The sequence below is a fragment of the Opisthocomus hoazin genome, chromosome 1 (assembly GCF_030867145.1).
Source record: "Opisthocomus hoazin isolate bOpiHoa1 chromosome 1, bOpiHoa1.hap1, whole genome shotgun sequence".
In the NCBI taxonomy this organism is placed as follows: Eukaryota; Metazoa; Chordata; class Aves; order Opisthocomiformes; family Opisthocomidae; genus Opisthocomus; species Opisthocomus hoazin.
Window position 1 is genome coordinate 106896873 of NC_134414.1, and position 21992 is coordinate 106918864.

At 42.9% G+C, this 21992-nt stretch overlaps 1 protein-coding gene across 7 annotated transcripts in view; it reads left to right on the forward strand.

The window, feature by feature from the left end:
* The window catches only part of SETD4 (SET domain containing 4), a 25786-nt gene extending 4112 nt beyond the window's left edge, over positions 1-21674 (forward strand). For 4 of the 7 annotated variants that reach the window (XM_075432271.1, XM_075432294.1, XM_075432296.1 and 1 more), the window contains 6 exons: positions 341-770; positions 1513-1687; positions 2365-2446; positions 2803-2883; positions 3899-4022; positions 4946-7445. In XM_075432271.1, coding sequence (XP_075288386.1) covers positions 341-770; positions 1513-1687; positions 2365-2446; positions 2803-2883; positions 3899-4022; positions 4946-5080 — 1027 coding nt within the window. In that variant the 3' untranslated portion in view covers positions 5081-7445. Of the gene's footprint in view, positions 1-340; positions 771-1512; positions 1688-2364; positions 2447-2802; positions 2884-3898; positions 4023-4945; positions 7446-21545 lie in introns of those variants that run through there. The other 3 variants (XM_075432286.1, XM_075432298.1, XM_075432299.1) reach the window with 3 other exon arrangements.
* Positions 21675-21992: the final 318 nt, after the last annotated feature.

A 21992-nucleotide genomic window follows, 5' to 3' on the forward strand; every position in this document is an offset into this window, starting at 1 on the left:
GGGATTCCAGAGCAGTCACGTGCACGTGACCTTTTAGAAAATTCAGACCAAAGACCTATGCTGGACATTGAGTACTGGTTATGTATCCTAACAAAAACCCAACCCTCTCAAAAAAAAAAACCACCCAAGAGGTGAGCCTGAAGTTGTTACTACAAACTAGCTTTTATAGCCCCTTTGAAATCATCAAAAGGACTTGGAGATGAACCACAAATAAGTTTAAAGTAGAAACTATTTATAACATTTAAAACATCTAGAAGAGAGATAAAATAGTGCTGCATCCATTTCCTGTCTCACCTCTGTGTATCTGCTATGTTGGTATTTTTATTTTATTTTCTAATAGATGGAAGCCTCCTGTGTCTCCTTTGATAGCTCTGTGCACGTTTTTAATAGTAGAGAAGCATGCTGGTGCGAAGTCTCTGTGGAAGCCGTATTTTGATGTTTTACCCAAGACATACACTTGTCCTGTTTGTTTGGAGCATGAAGTAGTAAACCTGCTTCCTGAACCACTGAGAAAGAAGGCTCAGGAGCAGAGAGCGACAGTCCGTGAGTTGTACATGTCTTCCAAGGCTTTTTTTTCTTCCCTGCAGCCTTTGTTTGCTGAGAACACAGGAACTATTTTTAACTACAACGCTCTAGAGTGGGCTTGGTGCACTATTAATACCAGGACAATATACATGAAACATTCACAGAGGGAATGTTTTTCTCTTGAGCCAGATGTTTATGCATTGGCACCATATTTAGATTTGCTAAATCACAGTCCAAACGTTCAGGTAAGAAACTAAAAATAGGTCACTTAATTTCTTTTTTTGTGAATGCACTATCTCAATACATTGCATTAGGAGTGTCTGGAGGTCAGTGAGAGATTTGGCTGAGTACTCATGGTTCATATATACCCTGGAGCTTGTTGTTCAGCCCAGGGGCGTTGAATAAAGATGATTCAGATGTTTCAGTTTATGTAGCAAAGCAAAGGTACAGGGAGAGCCCACAATAACTGGATGAAATTTATGTCCGGGGTAGCTATTGGGAAGAGCCACTTGTAAATATAACGCGACCCTGCTCCCTGGAAAGGCTCAGCTCCTGAGACAAATCTCAAATTAGATGGTCCCTGTATTACTTCACCCGGCTGAAGCTTCTGGGCAGCCCTAGGAAAGTGTGTAGAGCAGTTTCACCTTATGTCAGGGACGATGTGGAAACATAGAGCTGGGATAGCACAGAAGTGGCCAACTCTGCATGAAGCCATCTTTATTTGCGGATATGGGGCCTCTGTAATACATCTACACAATGGGTGCCACATCCTGCGGACTGAAGTTTTGATGTTTGTTCTTTGTACGAGTATTTGTAGAGTAATCCTGGTGTGGAATCCTCCAAATGGGTTGCCTTTTCAGACATCTGTAACACTCTGTGTTTTGTTCCAGTATTCAGTACTCTTGGGTTTTAATATTCAAGGTCTGATTCTTTTTTCACCCTGTCTTCCTGCCAAGAGTAAACCCTTTTATTTTTAACTTCTCCAAGGTAAAGGCCGCATTTAATGAGCAGACAAGAAGCTATGAAATTTGGACAAATTCACAGTGCAAAAAATACGAACAAGTATTTATCTGCTACGGGCCTCATGATAATCAGCGGCTGCTGCTAGAGTATGGATTTGTTGCCGTTGATAACCCTCACAGCAGTGTTTATGTCTCATCAGGTTGGATTTATAGATTGTATTGACATTGAAATATACAATAGTAGAGAGCAGAGTGTCTGAGCGTATTAATGCTGTCTGTCTTCAACAGGAGATGTGGGTAAAAATGGGTAACTAAAGGATAGTGAAGAAGTTCACTCACTTGCATATATATATATACACACAATGCACAGTATGCACAATGCTTATTAAGGCGTTATGATTTGTTTCTTAGTACCATCAAAATTATTTGTATGTATTTCCAAGAAGTGGAATAGAGTTGGATACCACTTTGAACTGCATGGAATTTAAGGATTGGGGTTTTAAAATTGGAAGTGTTCTTTGATAACTTTTCCTATTGCAAAATTGCAGTTCTTACCAGCATGTATGTAGAGCTCATGCATGTAGATTGTACCTTGACTTCAGGACTTAAATCCTGATCCCCACAAGCTGAAGTTGCTGGGAGTGGTTCATAACTTCAGTTTGAGTCAGGATTTCCATTGTAGGGATACAATCCCTGAGATTGCTGATAGCTTTTGAGAAGTACATTTCTTATTATGTTAAAGTTCACCAAAATGTAGCAGGTTTTGGTCTTTGTCCTGTAGCTATTTGAAAAATACGGTTGAAATGTTTCAGAATCAAGGATTGTGGTTTCCTTTACATACCATTTATTTAAATATCTAAAATGTGTTTTTATGCAGATACTCTCCTCAGATATTTTCCACCACTGGACAAGCAGAGAAATGCAAAACTTTCCATTCTAAAGGATCATGATTTCTTAGAGTAGGTATCAGGAGTTTTTTGTTCTTCCATGAGCTTTCTTTTCAATTTTTCTGGGAGTCAAATCTTTCTTCTAGTATCGAAATCCGGCATAAAACAATTACTTGTTTTTTTAACAAACTGATTTGCTTGCTGTTTATGAGAGAATGTAGAAGTGGTAAACACCAATATCAAAACCTGAGATAGTTTCAAGGTCCAGGCTGTCTCCTAGCTGTGGATAGCAGCAGAGTAAGGGGAGTCAAGGAATCCTCTAGTTCCAAAGACCGTATCTTCCCTTGCTGACGCTTGTCAGGAAGAAAGCTATCATGCCGGAAAAGATTACCTGTACTTTCTGCATCTCATCACTTCTGACTTTTTAGAAACCTGACCTTTGGATGGGATGGACCGTCTTGGAGACTCCTCACAGCCCTCAAGTTGTTAAGTCTTGGAGCAGATGAATTGTAAGTTTTGAAAATTTAGACAATGCTCATGTGCCATTTTCCTTTATTTGCTCTTTGCTGACTGTGTGTGAGATACTGGAACAATTATTTTGGATCTCCTGTGTCAATCTCCTTGACTCCAGGTGAGAATTTGAAAGAAGAAAGGCAGGGAACACTAGATAAAGTCATTGCATATTTGCTGCTTTGGTCTTTTGCTTTCTTGTATTAAGCAGTAGACACACCCCATTGTTTTCCCTTTCTATTTTGAGAACCAGATATTACTTTAAGGTTCTGACTCCAGGCTTTTTTCCTGTTGGTTTGATGAGGCTTTTAAATGCTATTGAGTTTGCTTGATTTCTTTAAAGCATGTGTTCCACAGGCCGATTCTGGAATTCTAGGGCCAAAAAAGTCACTGAAATTAATCTCCAGTGACTGTCAGCACAGTTTTGATCATTTGTTCCAAATGGCAAATTTACCTCAAACAGCATTAATAGAAAATGATTACCTGGGCTTTGCTTGCAATAGTAAATTTAAAAAAAAAAAAGTTTTCTTTTGTTGGAAGCTGTTTGTGCTTTGAAGATTCATTGCCGAGTGGAAGAAGTTGTTTATAAGAACTAAATATAAATCCCTGTAGTACTGGTTTCAAGCCTGTGAAATGTGTCAGTGTGTGATGTGAAGTTTAGCAGAAGCCATGCTAAGAAGTTCTCAGCGAATGGCTTTTGCTCCTCACTGATGCCGCTGAAGTTGGTGGCAGCGTGGCAGAGCAGTAAAGACCAGAAGCACTGATCCAAGTGCAGACTGTGGCTTTGGCTGAAAGGGTGGGGGTGGAGGGTTGGAAGCGCTGCTCCAGACCATTGAATCTCTTCTCTTTTGCTTGCCTTATCAGTCTCATATCTGAATGCTGTGTGCCTTTTTTATGTATGCTGACCCTACTTGCTTTATGCCAACGATGTTATTCTTAGCATAACCATATGTTTATCGTTCAGTTCGGGAATACAGCAAAGGGTTGTATGTTGTTCAAACATTTTTGTTCTAGTGCTTTCTGGAAGAGAACGCTGCTTGGTGATGTAATTTCAGCCAGAAACGAACAGCAGACTTTGAATGTAACAGCAAAAATATGCCATTTTTTAATAAAGGAGACACAGCACACCCTTCTCCAGGTAATTTGACTGGAAGAATAAGGCAGCCCAGATTCCATTCTCTCCTAGCATAAATGTACAGCAGTGTAATTTTCTGGGATGAGAGGAGAGTGAGGGAGGGAATTGACTGTACTGGGGTGGTGTAGGATTTGTTTCTAGGGTGATTGAAAGCATGGAATTACTCAGCAGAATTTGTGGCTGCAGTGAAGAAAGGAGCCATGTTACGAAGCTTATACAAAGCCCTGTAAACAAGTGAAAAGTGTTTAACCTTTCTCTGCTTACAGTATCAACGTGTTTGTTGAGGTTACCTCTTAAAAGAAAATGCAGGCTTGTATGAGGTGGGCACATAACATGTTGCAGACCTGTCGCGAGTGCCTCGTTGCAGAAAGTGAGGGCTGTGTTCATTAAAGCCAGTCAAGCCAAATGAGCTACCCTTGTCAGCCAGTCTCCTTGTGAGGGAGGTCTGTGCTCTTAGAAAAACAATCTCTGCTTCCTTTCTGAATTTTGGCAAACAGCATGTGTACTTAATGTCAAGTTGGATAGCTATCATGGAAAAGGGTTATTAAAACCACACTTTTGCAGAGGAAACACATACATGCACACAGTATGAGGTGAACCTGGTCTTGAGTATGAGGTGAATCTGGTCTTGAGCAACATCTGGAGGATAGTATGGATTTAGGAGCTTGACGCCAGGTAAACATTTGCCTTCCCTTCCTCTCCTTGTTTTTGATCTGCTTCCTGTCCATGTGATGATTTTTTTCCATTTTTAAATTTTTTTCTTTTACAGTTACAGTTTCTCTTGTGGAAGATTAAAAAAAATAGTGTATTTTGACATAGTTCATGGAATCACTACCACAGATGAGCTTTCCACAAATTTTATGTTCATGTCCTATATTAAATAATCTGTATTTTTAGTAATTTAACCCCATCTATATAAACTTCAGATTTCGCAGTTGAAGAGGAGCAAGGAGAACCTCAAAAACCACCTGGCTTTGGTAGAAGCACTACGCTTGGAAGATCTGAAAATACTACAAAAGTCAGCTGAGATTCTTTGCAACTTGAATATGGCAACAACTTGACCCATGTGGAGCTGTGATAGCTGTGGCTGATAGGAGCTTATTTGCCACACATGTGCCTTGCTCAACTGTTTTAATGGACCTGAGCAGCAAAGAATGGTGTAAAAAGTTATCAGAATATGCCTAGTTTTGTTTACAGGGTCACACAGGACCCAGAGTCTTATTTAGTTCTTTGCTGACCTTCTTCAGTAATAGCCCAAATGCAAGGGGGGGGCACAAGTGGCTTTCGTCACATCTCATTGAAATCATGGCTGCTGTGAGCAAAACAGCATCGGGGCTGGTTTGAGCAGCCCCAGAACGGTGGGCTCCAGTAGTCCTAGACTTTACAGCTGCCTGCGTGGCTAAAGCGTGGATCATAGGGTCGAGCAGTTACTGCTCAGCATGTATTTTAGCTCTGGCACTTGGCAGAGAGGAAGAGGACAGAGCCACTTACGTTTGCCCCGTGCTGATCCTTTACTTTTTCCTGTAGATCTATACATGTCCCCAAGACCTAGCAGTTCCTGTAGTGCCTGTTCATTGCTGAAGTAGATGTGGACTGGAGCACAGACCAGCCCTGTCGTGACCAATTCCAAATCATTCCCTTCGCAGTTTCAGCCCAAGGGTTTCTTGAACGTAGGGAGGTGTGAATTTCCCTCCTTTACTCTGAGAGCTCCCTTCAGCCTCACTGGTTCGTGTTCTGACTCTTCCTGCTGGGAATGAGAGCTGAAAGGATGGACCGCTTTGAACTCTCTTGTTTGGAAGACCACCCAGGCAGTTCATTCTGTTTCCATTCAGTTCTGGTGATCCCACTGAGAAATGTTCCTCTCCTGTCTACAAGGGGGTACTCTCATGAGCTGCCTTTCAGTATTAGCTCTACCTAGGTAGAGAGCTTGAGCTCGCTGTGTAGTTTAGAGAAGAGAGAGGCTTCTTCAAAGGGCGTTTCAGGGCAGGACCCTTATGTAAGCTGCATGAACTTCATTTATAATTGTGGCTGTGTGGTGATTGTTTTCCATTCTGTGAGGAATCAGATTTCATACAATTTTTCATTACTATTTATAGCATTTTTAAGAACTGTGTTTTTGAAGATTGTGTAGTGTTAATTTTTGTAAATATATTTGTTCATTTTATACAGGACCTCTCTATTTTTGAAATAAATGAAATTGTATACAGCAGTAAAGGTATTCTACTAATTATATAGTTTAAAGAAAAAATGCAACAAGTGAAATCTATGAAGTATTCAAGCTCAAATACACTTTCAGACAGTCTTTGGTGCCTTGTGAACAAGAATGCTACTGTGTAAACTTGTTTGGATTTGAGGATTCCAGGGGTTTTCCCTGCTTTTTTGCTTTTTTTCATAGGTCTATTTGGGACAGGAAATAATCTTGATACCTGGAGCTCTGAGAGGGGCCTTTGCTTCTAGAAGGATATGTTGGTTTAGGTTTTGAAGACTGGAGGAACTGAGAAGAGTAACTGTTTGCTGTTACTCAGTTTCCAAAAACAAAAGCTCTTGGTTTTTAGGTGCTGTCTTCATAACCTCTTCTAGGACTAGGAAATTCTGAAAATAAGCTATTTCTTCCTTGTTCAATGCACTGAGACTTTGTACTCTCAGGCTTTCATATGCACATCTGGACATGTGGCAGTGTGTGGTTACTTTACATTTCACAGCAGGGGGCAGGGTGAATGGGTTTGGAAAGGAAGTGAAGTGTTTTCTGGAGCTAGAGTGGTTTTAAACATCCTCTAGGTCAACTTAATTTCGTATTTGCCTAAACTGTGGTTTTAACCCCTGCAAGTCGCTTGGCACCATGTTATGTACTCTGGTACTTCTGAAGTATCTCCTGGGATGAGATGACTGTCTGGATCTGGGAATGCAATCTCTGCTAATCTCACCGAGGGCAATTCTCAGCAGCTCGCATGAGGGTCGTTCTGTACCACTGAACCTGGCTACAGCAGAGATAGGGGAGCTGAGACCCTCACCCTGTGATGTTGCCCGTTCATTTTGATTAGGTCTGCAGAAAGGTCTACGGAAGTCATGAATGAGATGAAGAGGGTGGATGGTGACTGAGCATTCGCAGTGCAAGAAGTAAGGGCTTTCAAGGGAAGCCTGAATATGTCAGATTCAAAACAATGTGGTAACAAATCTGCTGACATTAAGAAGGAATACGGATACAAAGGCAGACGTGGGTGCAGAGCGTGTGTACATGGAAGACAGTTACCAGCCAGACAAACAACTTTGGTCTTTCGAAGTCCCCAGATCGCAAAAGGCTTGAAGGCTGGGAGGTTATTGATGGGTACGCGTTGTGTATGCTTGACCTGTGCTTGCTCTTTTAAGGTGATGGTGGATGCTGTGGGTGACATGGTGCTGGGCTAGAGGAAACATTGTTTTGAACATGTCTTACAGTTTTGATGATTATAGTTGAACTGCTTGACCTCTTACTTTCTTTTAATAAAAACTTTTTCATTGTCTAAGAACAGATGTGTTCCTCATTTTATGATTTTATAGCAAGATGGTACCGTGGTTAAAGAAGATAAGGATGTTTGATGGATTTTTTTCTTTTTTTTTTTTTTTCCTTAAGATGGCTATTTTAAGAACAACTCCTGTGCGATGCATCTTGCAATATGAATACTACTATGGCAGAAATTTATTTGCTTCAGTATTGCACTGCAGACTACACATTTATACCAGCTGGTTTGAATACAGGCTCTACTTCTGTAATTCCTACACTCCCTGGAGCATGTGTAGGAAGGGGATCTGGCAGTGCAGCGGAGTAGGCAGTCTTGAATTGCCTGTCTGTCTGTTGTGTGTGAGCACAGCAGTAAGCCCCCAGCTTTACCTTAAGCGCAGTAGCAAGTGTTCTGAATAGAGCCTTGTGTGTCTAATGTCAAAGGCAAAATAAACTACAGAACTGGAAGTTTTGTAACACACATCAATAGCAATGGATTTTTAACAGGAATAAACCAGCGTAACGCAGGTCATGATTCAGCATTTATGTGTATATATGCCTCATCAGCAAAAGCTTTAATACTTTTTTGAATGAAACCTAAACTATGTGCAAGACAGGGTATGCTAAGCTGAGCTAAAAGCTAGGGTGCCTGAGGAATTAACTGCACTGGGAGTGCTCTCTAGCTGTCTTACAGAACACTAAATCAGGCTTTCAAAGAGTGAAGATGCTTCCTCTCAGCCTCTACTTTAACTAGAGCCCCTTTGAGCTGCAAACATCTTAATCACTTCGCTTTAGTGACATGCTGTTAACATTTGGCTCTGGCTCTCTGTTAGTCTAAGAAGCGATTTAGCCATGACCTTAGTGTGGAAAGACTGTATTTCCCTCTTTGTATAAATTTTCTTTCAGATCGTATCTGCAAATCTCAGCAACAGTAGCAACAAACCCCAGCTTTTTACTATTAGCAATACAAACCTTGTATAGATGATGGCAGTGAGCTGGATTCTCTTCCAGCTTGTGCAGTATTACTCAGAGAGCTGAAGTGAGAATGCATTCTGTGACTGCAGTGAAGACACTGGGTTTGGGTAGGTGTAATGAGGGAACCTTTATTTCTTCTGATAACTGTGTGAGACAGAAATAGCACAGCTTGTTTTTTTTTTTTTTTTCTTTTTTTTGGGAGGAGGGAGTTGATTTAGTGCAGTCTGAGTCACTGAAAAATGATAAACATGAAACCTCACAACAGTATCTTTCCTGTGTCAATTTATGTAAATACAGCATGGATTTTCTTTGATCTTCTGCAGAGAGTGGCTTCTAGTTTACAGTTTTCTTCAGCTGTAATGTGTGGAGATCATCCATCATTGCTAAGTGCCTTCCAACCTGTCTGTTTCAGGACAAGATAAGGGAGTATCTACTCTCATACCCTGATAATTAAAGCTTTTAGGTACGCTATGAAAACATTTCAAAGATGACATTCCCAAAGAAAGAGCTCTTAAAAATGATGTCTCCCAGGATATATAGCCCGTCCTCACCCAGAAGGTAAAGAATACCCCTGTAAAAATGCCACACTTCAGCATAATTTGAAATGTTTGTTTGCACTCGGTGCATCTGTGACTACAGAGATGAAGATAATGAACTCTAGGACAGAGGAAAGTTGTCCCCCCCAAAATTTATGGGTTGCTTTACACAATAAATATGAACTAAAGTTGTTAAAAGATTTACAATTTTTCCCTCAGTTTGGACTAGTGGTTGGTTTTGAACCATGTGAAATTCATGATTTTCATAATTTCAGCACAAAAGCAGGGAAGCCACAGCTCAGTGACTGAATTCAACTAGAAGACCTTGATTTTGTTCCTGTCTGTAGCAATGCTTAGGTGGTATCAGTCAGTTGCAGTTTGGAGTGAAAAGAATAAAATACTTTTCCAATTCATTCTACTGAATATTTTAGTGGATAGCTATCATTCCAAAATTAAGTTTTAGAAAGTACTGCAATGAGCTATATTCAGTGGGAAAGCAAAGATACTCAGTGAAGCCCAAACTAAACCGTGTAAAACTAGTGTAAAACTCATGCAGTCTCTGTGGTGTCCACTAGATGATGCAACTGTACTACAGAGAAACAAGAAATTACAGTATATCCACAAGCAATTGTCATCCTATTTACTGTATTATATTTTTAATAGTAAAAATTGTTGTCTTCAATGATGCACCGTGGTTGGTATTAGATAAACAATCGAAAATGTAGTTTTCTTTTGGCTGGTTTCAAGTGAAATGTGAAGTTTTGTAATCTTTTATCTTCTCTCAGTTTTATGGTATTTTAACTTTGTTGGAGTTGCTCCTCTCTCAAGTTGATACTTGTCATTCTTCCCTGAAACTATCACCGGAGACATAACTAATGGTTCAAATCATCTTTGTTACGTTAACTTAACCCTATGCCATGGAGAACTGTCTGCTCATGTGTTTTTTCTTCAGTAATTAAGGGCCAGATTCATCTTTAGCACAGCTCTCTTTCAATAATGTCCTTTGATGTAGCTGACTGAACTCCAGTTGAAACATTTCCTCGGTGTAGGGCAGTTTTGTGGACTCCGCTTGTGTCCGTTCTCCAGTATCTGACAGTGATAAGCTGATGTTAGATCCTTTCGTTCGCTGGGGGTTTCTTCACTGCCTGTTTTCATGACTTGTGTCTGCTTGTTACTTTTGGTGTGTGCTTGTTGCCTTGCTCAGTTTCCTAGGGGCTTCTGAAAGAGCCAGCCTGTGCTACTCTGCATGTCCTTAAAGCCCCTTCAGATTATCCTGATTGCCCTGTAGCTAAAAAGAGGAGAAGTGGAGGGATCTGCTGCTTGCCAAGCTACTGTTTTCTCCTGAAGTCCTCCCTCCTGTTCCTTGGCTCTTTTGCCCTGCCTCCAATACTGGACCGTACTGTCACATGCCAATCTTGCTAGCACTCGAGTGGACTGGGCTCTGGTACCACCCTGTGCATGACAGGAGACAGGTATTTGCAGGTTTTCCTCTTTACATACACCTGTACTTGTTCCAAGTGGGGCAAGGCCAGCTGTGCCCAGTGCTTTGCCTCTCCCCTAGGATGCTAGAGATGGGCTGCTGAAATTGCCAGATGAGCACTGTATCCCTTGCAGACACATCCAGCAGGCACTGGATGTGCTATTTTAGTAGCTCCCTCCTGCTGGGGCTGCTCTGGAGGGAGCTGGCAGTGGCAGTCTGGCTCTTTTGACCCTTGAAAGCCAATGATGACTATGGAGAGGACAGAGGGACATTCTCAGCATGAGGCTGGTGCCATGCCTGTCTGTACCCCCCTGCCTGGGCCAGCATCCAGAGCCTGTATCTCTAGCTGTAAGAAGCCAGCCCTCTCTGCAGCAAGAGAGTGCCAGTGAATTTATGTATCTTTCCCACGAGATGAACTTTGCATCGAGAGAGATGCTTTCGTGTGGGTGGGCTGACCTGCAGAGGATGTTGGCGAGAGATCAGAAGGGACCATGCCACCCCAAGATGACTCACGCTGCTCTGAACTGTTTCTGATGAGTACTTAGACGCCGGGCTTGGGCTAGCCAGTCCCTGGCTCAGGAGTGGGGAAACATCGTGCACGTCATGGGAGACTCCTAAGCGCCTGCTGGGACCGCGGTGTGGGCTGGGCTGTGGAGGTGCAAGGGGAAGGGTGGGCTAGGACAGGAGGGGCAGGGTGGTCCTGCTGGAGAGGGGATGTTCTGTACACTAATAAAGAGCACACACTCCTGTTCGGCTTTGCCCTGCCTGTAAGTTCATGTAGATACCTGGGCAGTCCTGCTGCTCAGTCAGAAATGGTGTGGAGGACAGGGCAGCCATTTCTGTGCTGACTGGGAATGTGGTGGGAAGGTGAGAGGGGTAAATACACAGCCTGGGAGTGTAATCCTCAGAAAATCATGTAGCCTCAGGCAAGTATGTGTGTGTGTGCCTGCGTGTGGCATGCTGTGGCTAGCCAGCGCTATCCCTCCTTCCCGGGAGCAGGGCTGCTGGATTTACTTGGCTGTGGAACCTTGGTTTGGCATGTTTTCTGCAGTGTTAGAGCGGGGGCCCTAGGCTGAAGGACAGGGGAGAAATAACGCTGCTTGACCCAGAGCCGCTGTGGTAGAGGGAACCTTTTGCCATCCCGGTGTGTCGCTGCTGCATGCTGTTGTGCACAGGCGGAGAAGGGCATGGAGCATTCCGTGTTGCCGGGTGGGAAATTGTGCATGCCAGGCTACTGGTACGGCAGTGTAATTGTTCTCTCTGTCATGAGGCAACATGCAGCGCCTCGCCACCATCAACGCCACTTGTGGCTTTGCCCTGCTGTACGGGGTAGGATTTGGAGGATGTGAGCTGCCCTGGCTGGGGTGCTCTTGGGTGTGGAGCTGTCTGGCGTGGTAGGGAATGTGTGTTGGAGGAAACAGAAAGCAACGACCAGTCCTCAGATTTCCTCTGGTGTTTTGAATGGGGTGCTCTCATGATGACCCTCTTGCGTATGCTCCAAGGCTAAGACACTGTTGGTGGTCAGAGAGCTGGTCTTTGAGTGTGCAGCAAACAGCATTCACAAAGGCAGTGCAGGAACGGCCTTTGAGACTGCTCTTTTTTTGTTGTATTTGATGGAAATTGGCTAATGTGTTCAGAAAATGCAGGAGAGAGGAAGGGCAGAGTATCATATTCAGAGAAACAGAGATTTGTTTTCTCATGCATCCAGGCTAAAATCACAGCAGATAATTGGAAATTTTGAACGCAACCTTGAGTATAACTCGGTGCGAGGCAATGATGTGTGCTTGTATTCTTCCGAAGAATTCCCTGCCTATGGGAATGGCCATTCCCATTTTAGATACAGGTGGAGAACCATTTATACTTGGCACGAGAAGCACAGCAGATCAGTCTGGTCTGAACCTTGGGAGACTTAATGTTTGCTCTGTCCCTGACGGCTTCTAGGAGAAAGATCAGTTCATCCCATGTCAATTTTATGCTGATTTAATTACACTTGGCTCGGAGTTACACCTTGCCTTTGATATCTAGCCTCAGGGCTTCATTAGGCAGAGTTGTGGTCCAAAGCTTGCTGACAGAAATGAGTTGGTTTATGTGGGTTCAAGCTTAATTTTCAATTTTTTATTCAAGACCAGTACAAAATGCATTGCAATTATAGGGGAGTTACTGCAGCGTGGTAGGAGGATCAGAGAGCTTGAATCCTCTTCCAGCCTACTCTTTGCGCTGGAAGCACCGGGGTGTAGGGTGACCTCTTGCACCAGGGGAAAGCTGAGTGTGTGTATGTGAGGAAAGCTCAAATTCCCCTCTGTGCGGGGTGGCTGAATGGGGCAAGAGGTGGTCAGGTACGGCAGCACTCAGTCTATCGGCAGACATATGTCCCGGCCTTGGCTCTCTTGGAGCATGTTGTGCTGGAGTTGTGACTGGGCTAATGTCCTGCAGTGTGGGTGGAAGTCCTGTGGTCACAGGGTTTGCACCTCTTCAATATACTCACTCTCGAGGTAGCTCTCAACCTCCTCCGGTGCAAGCACGGAGGCAAAGCCATAGAGGGACAGCACCTGGCACAGCTAAGTGCAGTGGCTAGGCTGCCATATGCCAGATTTATTACTGAAAGGGTTGTTGTTCAGGTGGAAAAAGCAGAATTTGGTTCTTACTTTGGGACTTCCAGAAGCCAGAGAGCTCCTTTGGTACAGCGGTGACTGGATTGTGCCTGACCAGCCACATCTGTGCAGCGCAGCAAAGGTGTTTTATGTCTGACGAGACCTGCACGCGCTGCTCTTCATGTACGTGTGCCAGGCAATCAATCTGCCCCCGTGCACAGTCTGATACACGTCACCTGTGCATGCTCTGGCCACCTGGGCCTTATAAATAAAGCCACATCTGCACAATAAAGCCACCACGTTCGTGCTTGTGGGGCTTGAGGGCTTGTTTACCCCTCCCTGAGAATAATCAGGGAGCCTGAGGCAGGAGTCCTTTCTTGAAGTCTGAAGGAATATCCCTGCTGAAGTTTTCAGCTGTAACATCAAAAGTAGGTAGAAATTCATATCACAGCTTTGGTTATTTTTATTAACATATTTTTCAAAATTCTTGGGAGAATGATCTGATGCGGTTAAACGCTCCCCCTCACATTAAAAAAAAAAAAAGCAGCAGCACTGGAAAAACAATGGGTTAAGCATTCCTAATTTCAAAATAAAATGTTTTTATTAACGAAAATGTGCAGAGAATTGTGAAACAAAGAAACTCCAGACCATTGCAAAATGAAACAACATGAAAAATGTTCTAAATATGTACCCACATTCTTTCGAGTTTCCCCCTCTGCTTTCCCCACTGGTTGAAGATGAAAGTAAGATTTGAATCTAAGTCAATAATAAGATGCGACTGTTGAATGCCAAGTAGGGGAGAAAATGTGAGCATTACTTGGATAATTCAGAAAACAGCTGCTGCAGCTACGCAGCGTGGTACTAGTTAGAAAGAGGTGCTACTCCCCGTGGGAGGAAGAGGCCGATTTCTGGTAACTTGGTGTCCTAGGGGCAACAGACAGCACGGTTGTGAGGCAGAGATCAAGGTGGGGATAACTGAGGGTTTGGGCTTTGGGGTCTCTGTGCCACTCTTACTCCCTCCTAAACACTTACCTGCCTCTAGTGGGGTGTAGAGTTAGAGATGATGCGGCGGGCAGATATAATGCAAGGACCGGAGACAAATACTCTTTACAGTCTTAGGTAGTACATGTAGAGCTAAATGGACCACAATCCTGTGTTTAACAGGAGAAAAGATCAAAAGAGGACTAATAGTCAGTTACTGAAATAATTCTTCAAACACCTCTTCGAGTCATATAGATTGAGCTATTTTTAGCTGTCTCAAAGCTCTCCATGACTGATAAATATTTAAAAAAATATGGTATATGCTGGTTGTTACTGGTTGCAGGTTGCAGCTTCTATGTAAATCAAGTGCCCCTGACAGAAAGCTCCAGTGTACACCCTCTTTGCACTCTGACCACTCCAATATTAGAGAATCATTCTTTCCATTAGCGCACTTGTATTATGAAGAATGATGCGGAACAGAGGTACTAGCAACTCCTCCTTTGTTTATAGCTAGAAAATATCTGACTGCTTGAAAGAACATGAAAACGAGTTTTGTCTTCCTTTCCTATTACTGTCAAACAGACTTCACCTCCGCGCTCAACATCACATGGAATTTGTCACTGGCAGGAAGCGTAAATCCTACCTTGTGAATATATAACTTACAGTCACTTCAGAGGGAGAAAAAAAATCCTTTCATCATGTTCAGTTTTCTTCACTGTTTTATTTCACTTAAAACATCACTCACTACCAAATGGTATTTGTCAGTAGTAATTGGTGAATGCTGGAGGCGGTTTTCAAGGCTGTCTGAATGGAAAATCTCAAAGCAGTTGTCTGCACTGAAAGAAAATATTACATTTGATCTTTTTATGATTCTTGCAGACATGATGTATGTCTGCATTCCTTAGCTTGAAGAATTCTCTGTGTTTGGGTTTCTGTTCCTTTAAATGGCAGGAAGTAACACTTCACTCCTATTTTGCAGTATTGTCTGAGAATTAACCACAACATAATGGTAATGTACATTTTTTTAATGCTTTACAGAGATTCATTTTTATTAGCCATTTATTGTGGTTTTGCTTGTTGGCAAGATTCAGATCCTCTGAATGATAACTGTGGCTATTGCATTTCATCTGCGTTTGTATTTAGACGTGTATTTCTTCTGATGTCTTCTCTCTAAATAATGTCTCCCTCAAAGATTGCCTTGCAATAAATCAGCTTTCCCCTAATGCAATTGTACAAATGTATTATTGCTCTTGTCACCTCTGCCCCTGCGCTTTTTGGTCATCAAGACAAAGTATAGATAGCATGTTACATTAACACCATGGTTCAAGTCTGCAGAGCTGGGATGTTCCTAGTGCCAAGTGAAACCCAATACCAGGGAGCGGAAGATTCAACAGCAGGTGTATAGTAACTCTCAGAGCCCCTAACAGCCTCAAACACTGCTTAGAAATGCCACTGCTGGGCTCCTCATCGTTTTAAAATCTAATGGCATGTAAAGTGTAACTGATTCCCACCTTTTGATAATTATAACTTTAGTTTTATACATAACAAAATGCCCTCTGGGGGATTCTTTTACCTCCAGTGTTGGTGATGGCTAACTCTGCAGCATGCCAACAGTCTGGTAGCGCAGATCACACATGTAAAATGTCCCTGTGCCCCAGCGGTGAGCACGGTAAAAGAGAGCTCTTCCAGCCACCTGAAGCACAGCAGTGACTCGGTGGTACAATGATGTTCTCAACAGAAAAGAGAAAAAAGAGACGAGGGAGCATGTGTCTTTCCACGGGATGATGGTCCAGTGCAGGACAGCTGCCTGGCTCCTTTCTGCTGCTCCCAGCCCGTTGAGGGAAACCCCTCAGTGCCCTGGCACCTGACAGGGATGACTTCTCCCTTCTTCCTGTGACGAAACACCACTCGGTTGGCCTTTGCTGTCCAGGTCTGCGTGACAGGCAAGGCTCTGCTCTTCTGCCATCTCCTGCTGGCTGCTGGACCAGAGAAAATTAGCACTGTTTGGAGGTCTTTCTAGAAAAGGCAAAATTGCTGAAAACGTCTTCAGAGAGCACCTTTACCATCGCCTAAGGGCCTGCATCTGCCTCTCCCTGCTGTCATAAGGCTGGCGTGAAAATGCCAAGACTACATTAAAAAAAAATGTGCTGATTTTTAGTAGTGTTTTACTTGCCTTCTAGTTTCCAGCTGTGCTAAACTCAAATTTTCTTTACGATGATTAGAAGAAACAAAGAATGATTCTTCCATGCAGACTAGAAGCTTGATTCCACAAACAGAGTCTTTGAGCTCTGCAACAAGCAGAGGCTGTGGGCAGCTCTTGGTTATAGAGCTGATATCTTGGTTATATCACCAGAAACGAATGACATGCTAAAATCCTGGCTGTCTCCTGCAAGAAAACTGTGCTATGTGGCTTGGGTTGCTACAGTTGAACAAAAAGCTGTCATTCATATAGATGATGCTCTGAGAAACAGTGCTGATGGTGGAATTGGTGTGTGTGTACAATATATACACAAACACATGCATATACATACAATTTCCTTTTAAATGTCAACACACCCTTCAAAACATGGTATAATCCCATGGGAGAGAAATGACAGTTTATTTGCAAACAGTGCTGTGTTTGTTTTATTTTGTACCAGAAATGGATTAGGTCATTTTCCCTCCATGAGGGACTGCGGGTTATGCACTGAGTCATTGTGGGACTAGTGGCCAGAGAGGTCAGGTAAGGCTTGTGTGGTTGCAGCTGGAGACCTGATCAGCTAAATTAGGTGTTTGGGGACCTACAGCGGCCTCTCTTGGGGTGCCTGCAGGGTATGCAGTGGGCTGCAAGTGGGCAGAGTCAGCTCATAGGTTGGGAGAGGGGAGCGAAGGCACTAACTGACGTCGTGGCTGCTCCCCAAAGCATTAGAAAGGCTGCTGGGGGCTTTGGGGGTGTGGGGTGTCACCCTGCAGCCACACTGCCTCTGCCCGCAGACCTGCAGCCACTCCCTGCGGTGCTGCTACCCCGATTCCCCACGCCGCAGACCAAAACTTGGGACCTAGGCTGCTCCAACGCCAGCGCGGCTGTTCCCCCGGCGTGGTGGGGCTCCGACTCCTGCAAATGGCTGATGCAGACCCGTGGGAAATGAATTTTGTTAATTTTGCTGCCTGTGGAGTAACTCGGTCTTAGTGCAGTGCATTACTTGGTGTTTTCTCTTTCTTGTTTGTCTGCGATCAAAGCTCACTCTCTCCTGTGTGCAGGGATGTGCTCCCACTCTCGTTGGGCAGACTTCAATACGAAATACCATTTTTTTGCAGCCTGTGACTTGAGCTATTTAGCCACATCTGCTGTGGCTCTGACAATTGTCACTTTTCCACAGTTCCCAAATTAATGCCACAACAGAGATTCCTAAGCCAATAATATAATTAGTTAACAAAACTATGCAAGATGGTGAGCAAAATTAAAGACAAGCTGCAACAGTCTTCTATCCCCAAAAGTTTTGTGGGCCTTATTTAATTATTGTCCATAGCCAGTTACTGTTGTTTTCTTGTAAATCTTGTGTGAGAGTATTCAGGAATGTTTTGCTTTATTTTTGTCATCAATCAGCAGAATAATAAATGCACAAAGAACCCTTCATTTTTCTCCTCTCTGTTGACGCATGGAGTGGAGGACTCAATGAGGTGCATGAGAAATGATCAGTCTTTTATGAAATAGTGACTGTCAAATGTTTTCGCCAGAAGGAGAGGGTGTGATGCCAGACCCAGCAGAATAGCTCTGCCTTATGTCACTGGAGTTCTTACTTCATGCACAGTATGTGCGGGGCCCTGTGGTCAGTGAAAAGGCGTGAGGAACCACAGAGGCCCACGGAGATGTTAGAGCATCCTTCAGACACAGAAGAGTGCAGCAGCGGTGGATCCAAATAAGGGCTCTGGGTCTAAAATCTGAAGGTTTTGTGGTGTTTCAAGTCAGTCTGGATTTGGTAGTCTGGATCCATCTCTAGATGACAGCCTGGGAACAGCCTTGTGCCAATGAACCTGGCAGTGCTGAAAGGTGCATCCTAGTGTGCCAGAGGTGGGAGGAACAGAGAAAGAGAGAAAGGGATGAATGGAGAAAGAGAGAAAGAGAGAAAGGGAGAAAGGGAGGAATGGAGGAAGGGAGGAAGGGAGGAAGGGAGGAAGGAAGGAAGGAAGGAAGGAAGGAAGGAAGGAAGGAAGGAAGGAAGGAAGGAAGGAAGGAGGGAGGGAAGGAAGGAAGGAGGGAAGGAGGGAAGGAGGGAGGGAAGGGAATCACTGTACTGAAAACATAAGCGCCACAGGAGCACAGACTGGTTCTCCACACAGAGGAAGATACAGATGTGACTGCGAGGCATATAGGGAAGAGGAGCGTATGCAATAATCAGAAGTGTTTCAGAAGCATTAGTCTTGGTTTTCACATGAAAGATCACTTCTGAGTATGTGATGCACATTTTCACAGCAGCAGTGTTCCGCAGAACTGATGGGCTGCTTTTCTGTAGTGCAATATCAGAGTTTGCTATGTGGCTTTCCCCAGGTGCCAGATGATGGGGTATGCTTTTAAACAGCATTTTAAATAAAACCCGTAACCTGGGCTGTGATTGATTGATATGTCTTATTTGAAAACACATTGATGTTCTGACCGAGATCAAGACTTTGATATGAGGCAGTCATTAGCAGTTGTTTTTTCTTTGTCAGTTGCTCTAATTTGTACATAATGCTTTAGAGCTTAGAAATTCTACAATGCATATTTTTAATTTCTCTACTAATGCTCAATATGTTTTGATGCTAAACCACAATTTTTGCCATTAAATAAGTGTAATTTTAAGATTATTTTAGGGTCCACTTCCAAATGTTCCTCTCCCTATCACAATACATATAACAGAACTCAGATTTAAATATTTTATTGTTTTAATCAATTCATCTTAGTACCCCTCCCAGACAATATATGTCCATGTTCTGCAGTATAATTTTTGTGTTCAAGAGCTGTGCAGATCTGCAGAAAGTCATCAGGAACAAAACAAGTGCAGGTAGGGAGTGCTTCCGCCTTTCCTAGAACAGCTTGTTTATGGTCAGAATGAGCAAAAAGCATTTGTATCTGCCACATGTGCACTGTTTCTGACCTTTTAAGATTAAATAAATGAATCAGAGTCTTTCTTGATGAATTCATGCCAACTAGAACTGGCTGGCAGTTAAAACTATTTGGGGTGAAATTCGGTTCTATCCAAAATAGCCATTCTTCCATTTAATTTCTGAACTATTTGAATAGGAGCTAAGAGGTGCACAGGCCAAATTTCAGCCATTTCTTCAGGCATAGATTCACTCCATTGCACATTTCTTCTTTGGCTGAGACGCTTCAAAGTCAAGGGGATATTTGAGCTGGGGATTTGACTGCCTTCAGGACAGTGGTATCACCTTGTTACTGTTGGGTTGTGGTATATGAAAATACTGGTTCAGTGCCCAGCAACAATCAAAAAGGCAAATAGGCTGTTACAGATTACTGGGAAAAGAACAGGGAATGAATAGAGCTTTTTTTCAACTTCTGTATAACTCATAACTCCTTTTAGACAGGAATAATATAGCATAGTATAGTATAATATAATGCAATACAATGTAAATAATAGAACACACATGCCTCTGATTATCACTTCTTGAATACAGAAAAACTAGCAAAGCTAAAGAGAAGAGCAGAGACTGAAGTGATCCCTGCAGAAAGTACATTTAAACACACCAATTTTCCTAGGTTTTGGAAAACAGACAAATGGGATAGGAAAGGGTTATGATAGGAGACTGCAAAATCCTGAGTAGTATGGGGAAGCAAATAGGGAAAGATTAAATATTCTTTGTTAAAACACAAGCTGTAGGGGGTGCCTAGTGGGATTATAAAGTGAAAAACAAAAGGGAAAAGTTTTCCACAGTAGTGCGTAGTTGGTTTACGGAGCTTATTGCTGCAAGATGTCCCAGAGGCCAAAAGGAGAAATGGGGAGAAATGGTTTCCAAAAGGACCGAGGTGAGGACAGAGCCAAGGGTCTCGATGCAAGCTGGAGCAAGACCATCATGCTTATTCTGTGTCTCATGCTTTTCCCTTGAGCATCTGTCCTGACTGCTTGTCAGAGACTGGACATTGGGACAAATGATCTTAGTTCTCGTACAGAATTGCCATTTTTTCCTATGTTTTTATACTCAGAAGCTGCCAAACAGTAGCCTCACCAACGCACGTTTTGCTGCTCACTCTCTTCCAGCTCCATAACCGCGAAAGGTGCGTTACATGCCTGTAAGCCACAAAGTGGGCACGGGAGGTGATTTCTGCTTCCTGAATGGATGATTTGTGTGCTAAACTCCTATCAAAGCAGCTGAAAATTTGAGCATGCCATTATATTTTTCAGTAATGCAGCTCATGATAGAGCTAGTTCATCACAGCTAATTTCTGAAAGATGTCTGTGGGGTTGGACTAGTGCAGTGCTTGAGGAGCACGCTGATCGAGAGCAGTAAAATAGCTGGTTTCTGATTTTGCTGAGAGTTAACTTGAGAGAGAACACTGACCAACAAACTGAATTATTCATGGCAGAATGAAAGGAAATGATAATACAGCTCCCTAGAACGATGGACTAACACTGTGGTACTGGAATAAATTTGAGAAGCTTCAAGCAAAACGAGGAACTGGCACAGGACTGCAGCTGTTTCCAAAGGACTGGAAGTACAGTGCAGAGCCCACACATTAGCACGTGACAGGGTTGCAGTTTGGAAAATCGTGGTGTCTACCCTTCTATCTAGACAATTGTGCTTAATAAAATGTACAAGTCTCCTGTGTCTGCTTAAGCTGTCCAACTTTGTGACTTAAGAACAAACTGAAGAATTGCTCAACATTTTTATTATTCATATCTTAAAGAGCCTTTCTTTGGCAAATCCTTTCTTGGTTACACATTTCGTTTAGTCAGGATAAGCTTTTAAGGGAAAAGAGCTGGCACTGTAACCATGTTCTACTCCTTCTTAAACTGCACATCATTTAAAATCCTATAATGTTTGAAAGAGAAATACGACCGGTTTAGTGGATTCCTGCGGCATTTCAGGACCTTAGGATCCTGAAAGTCCATCTCAAAATGAAATGGTGTTTTATTTCTAGCTTATAGTTCTCCTGCAGATGTTTCGAGACCTAAATGCAAGTTTCAAAAAAATTGTATTAGTGACCTTGGCTCAGTGTGTCTCTTACTAAATTTTTCATTTCTTAATTCAAAATTGTTTAGAACAGTAAATACGAATGAATAATTTGTTTAGGATTCATGGTGTGTATGGCTTGGATTTGGTGCTTCATCGCTTAGCTGCAGACAAGCGTATTTTTAAGAAGCTCTTGTAAGACTTGCAGGAAATATATACGAGAAGTAAATGTCAGGTCTCAAGGGAGCTGAGAACTATGCGCAATTGTTTTAGTTTTTGACTTCTGTGATTCTGCTAATGACGTGAATGATATTTTTTGCCTTTTTCTGTTCTTTCCAGGATGCCTTTGCAATGAGATGCTTCGCTGAAATACGATTCTGTTTGTGTAGTCTACGCATTATTTTAAGAAGAAACCAAATGAACAGTCATGGAAATGTAACTCCGAGGTGCTAGCGCCATGGAAGATAGGTTGCCCCTGTTAAACAGGGAACAGGAGTCAGAAAAGCTGACTTCTCCTAGGTCTACCACTACATACCCTTTATCTGTCTTTTGTCTGGTTACCTGGCTGTGAGAACTGGAGCAAAACCAGTACAGGATCCTCTGGACACTATTTTGGCTGTGGGGAGAGTAGAGGCTCCTTCTCTGCCCCCAGCAATCACCCTATGGGATTCCCTCACATCTCTTCATATTTGTTGTTCGTTTTGGGGAGGAATAAAAGCACTCGCCACACCTGTTCTGGTGAAGTGAATACTCTGCGGAGTATTCAGCAGTGAGGTCTAAATCACA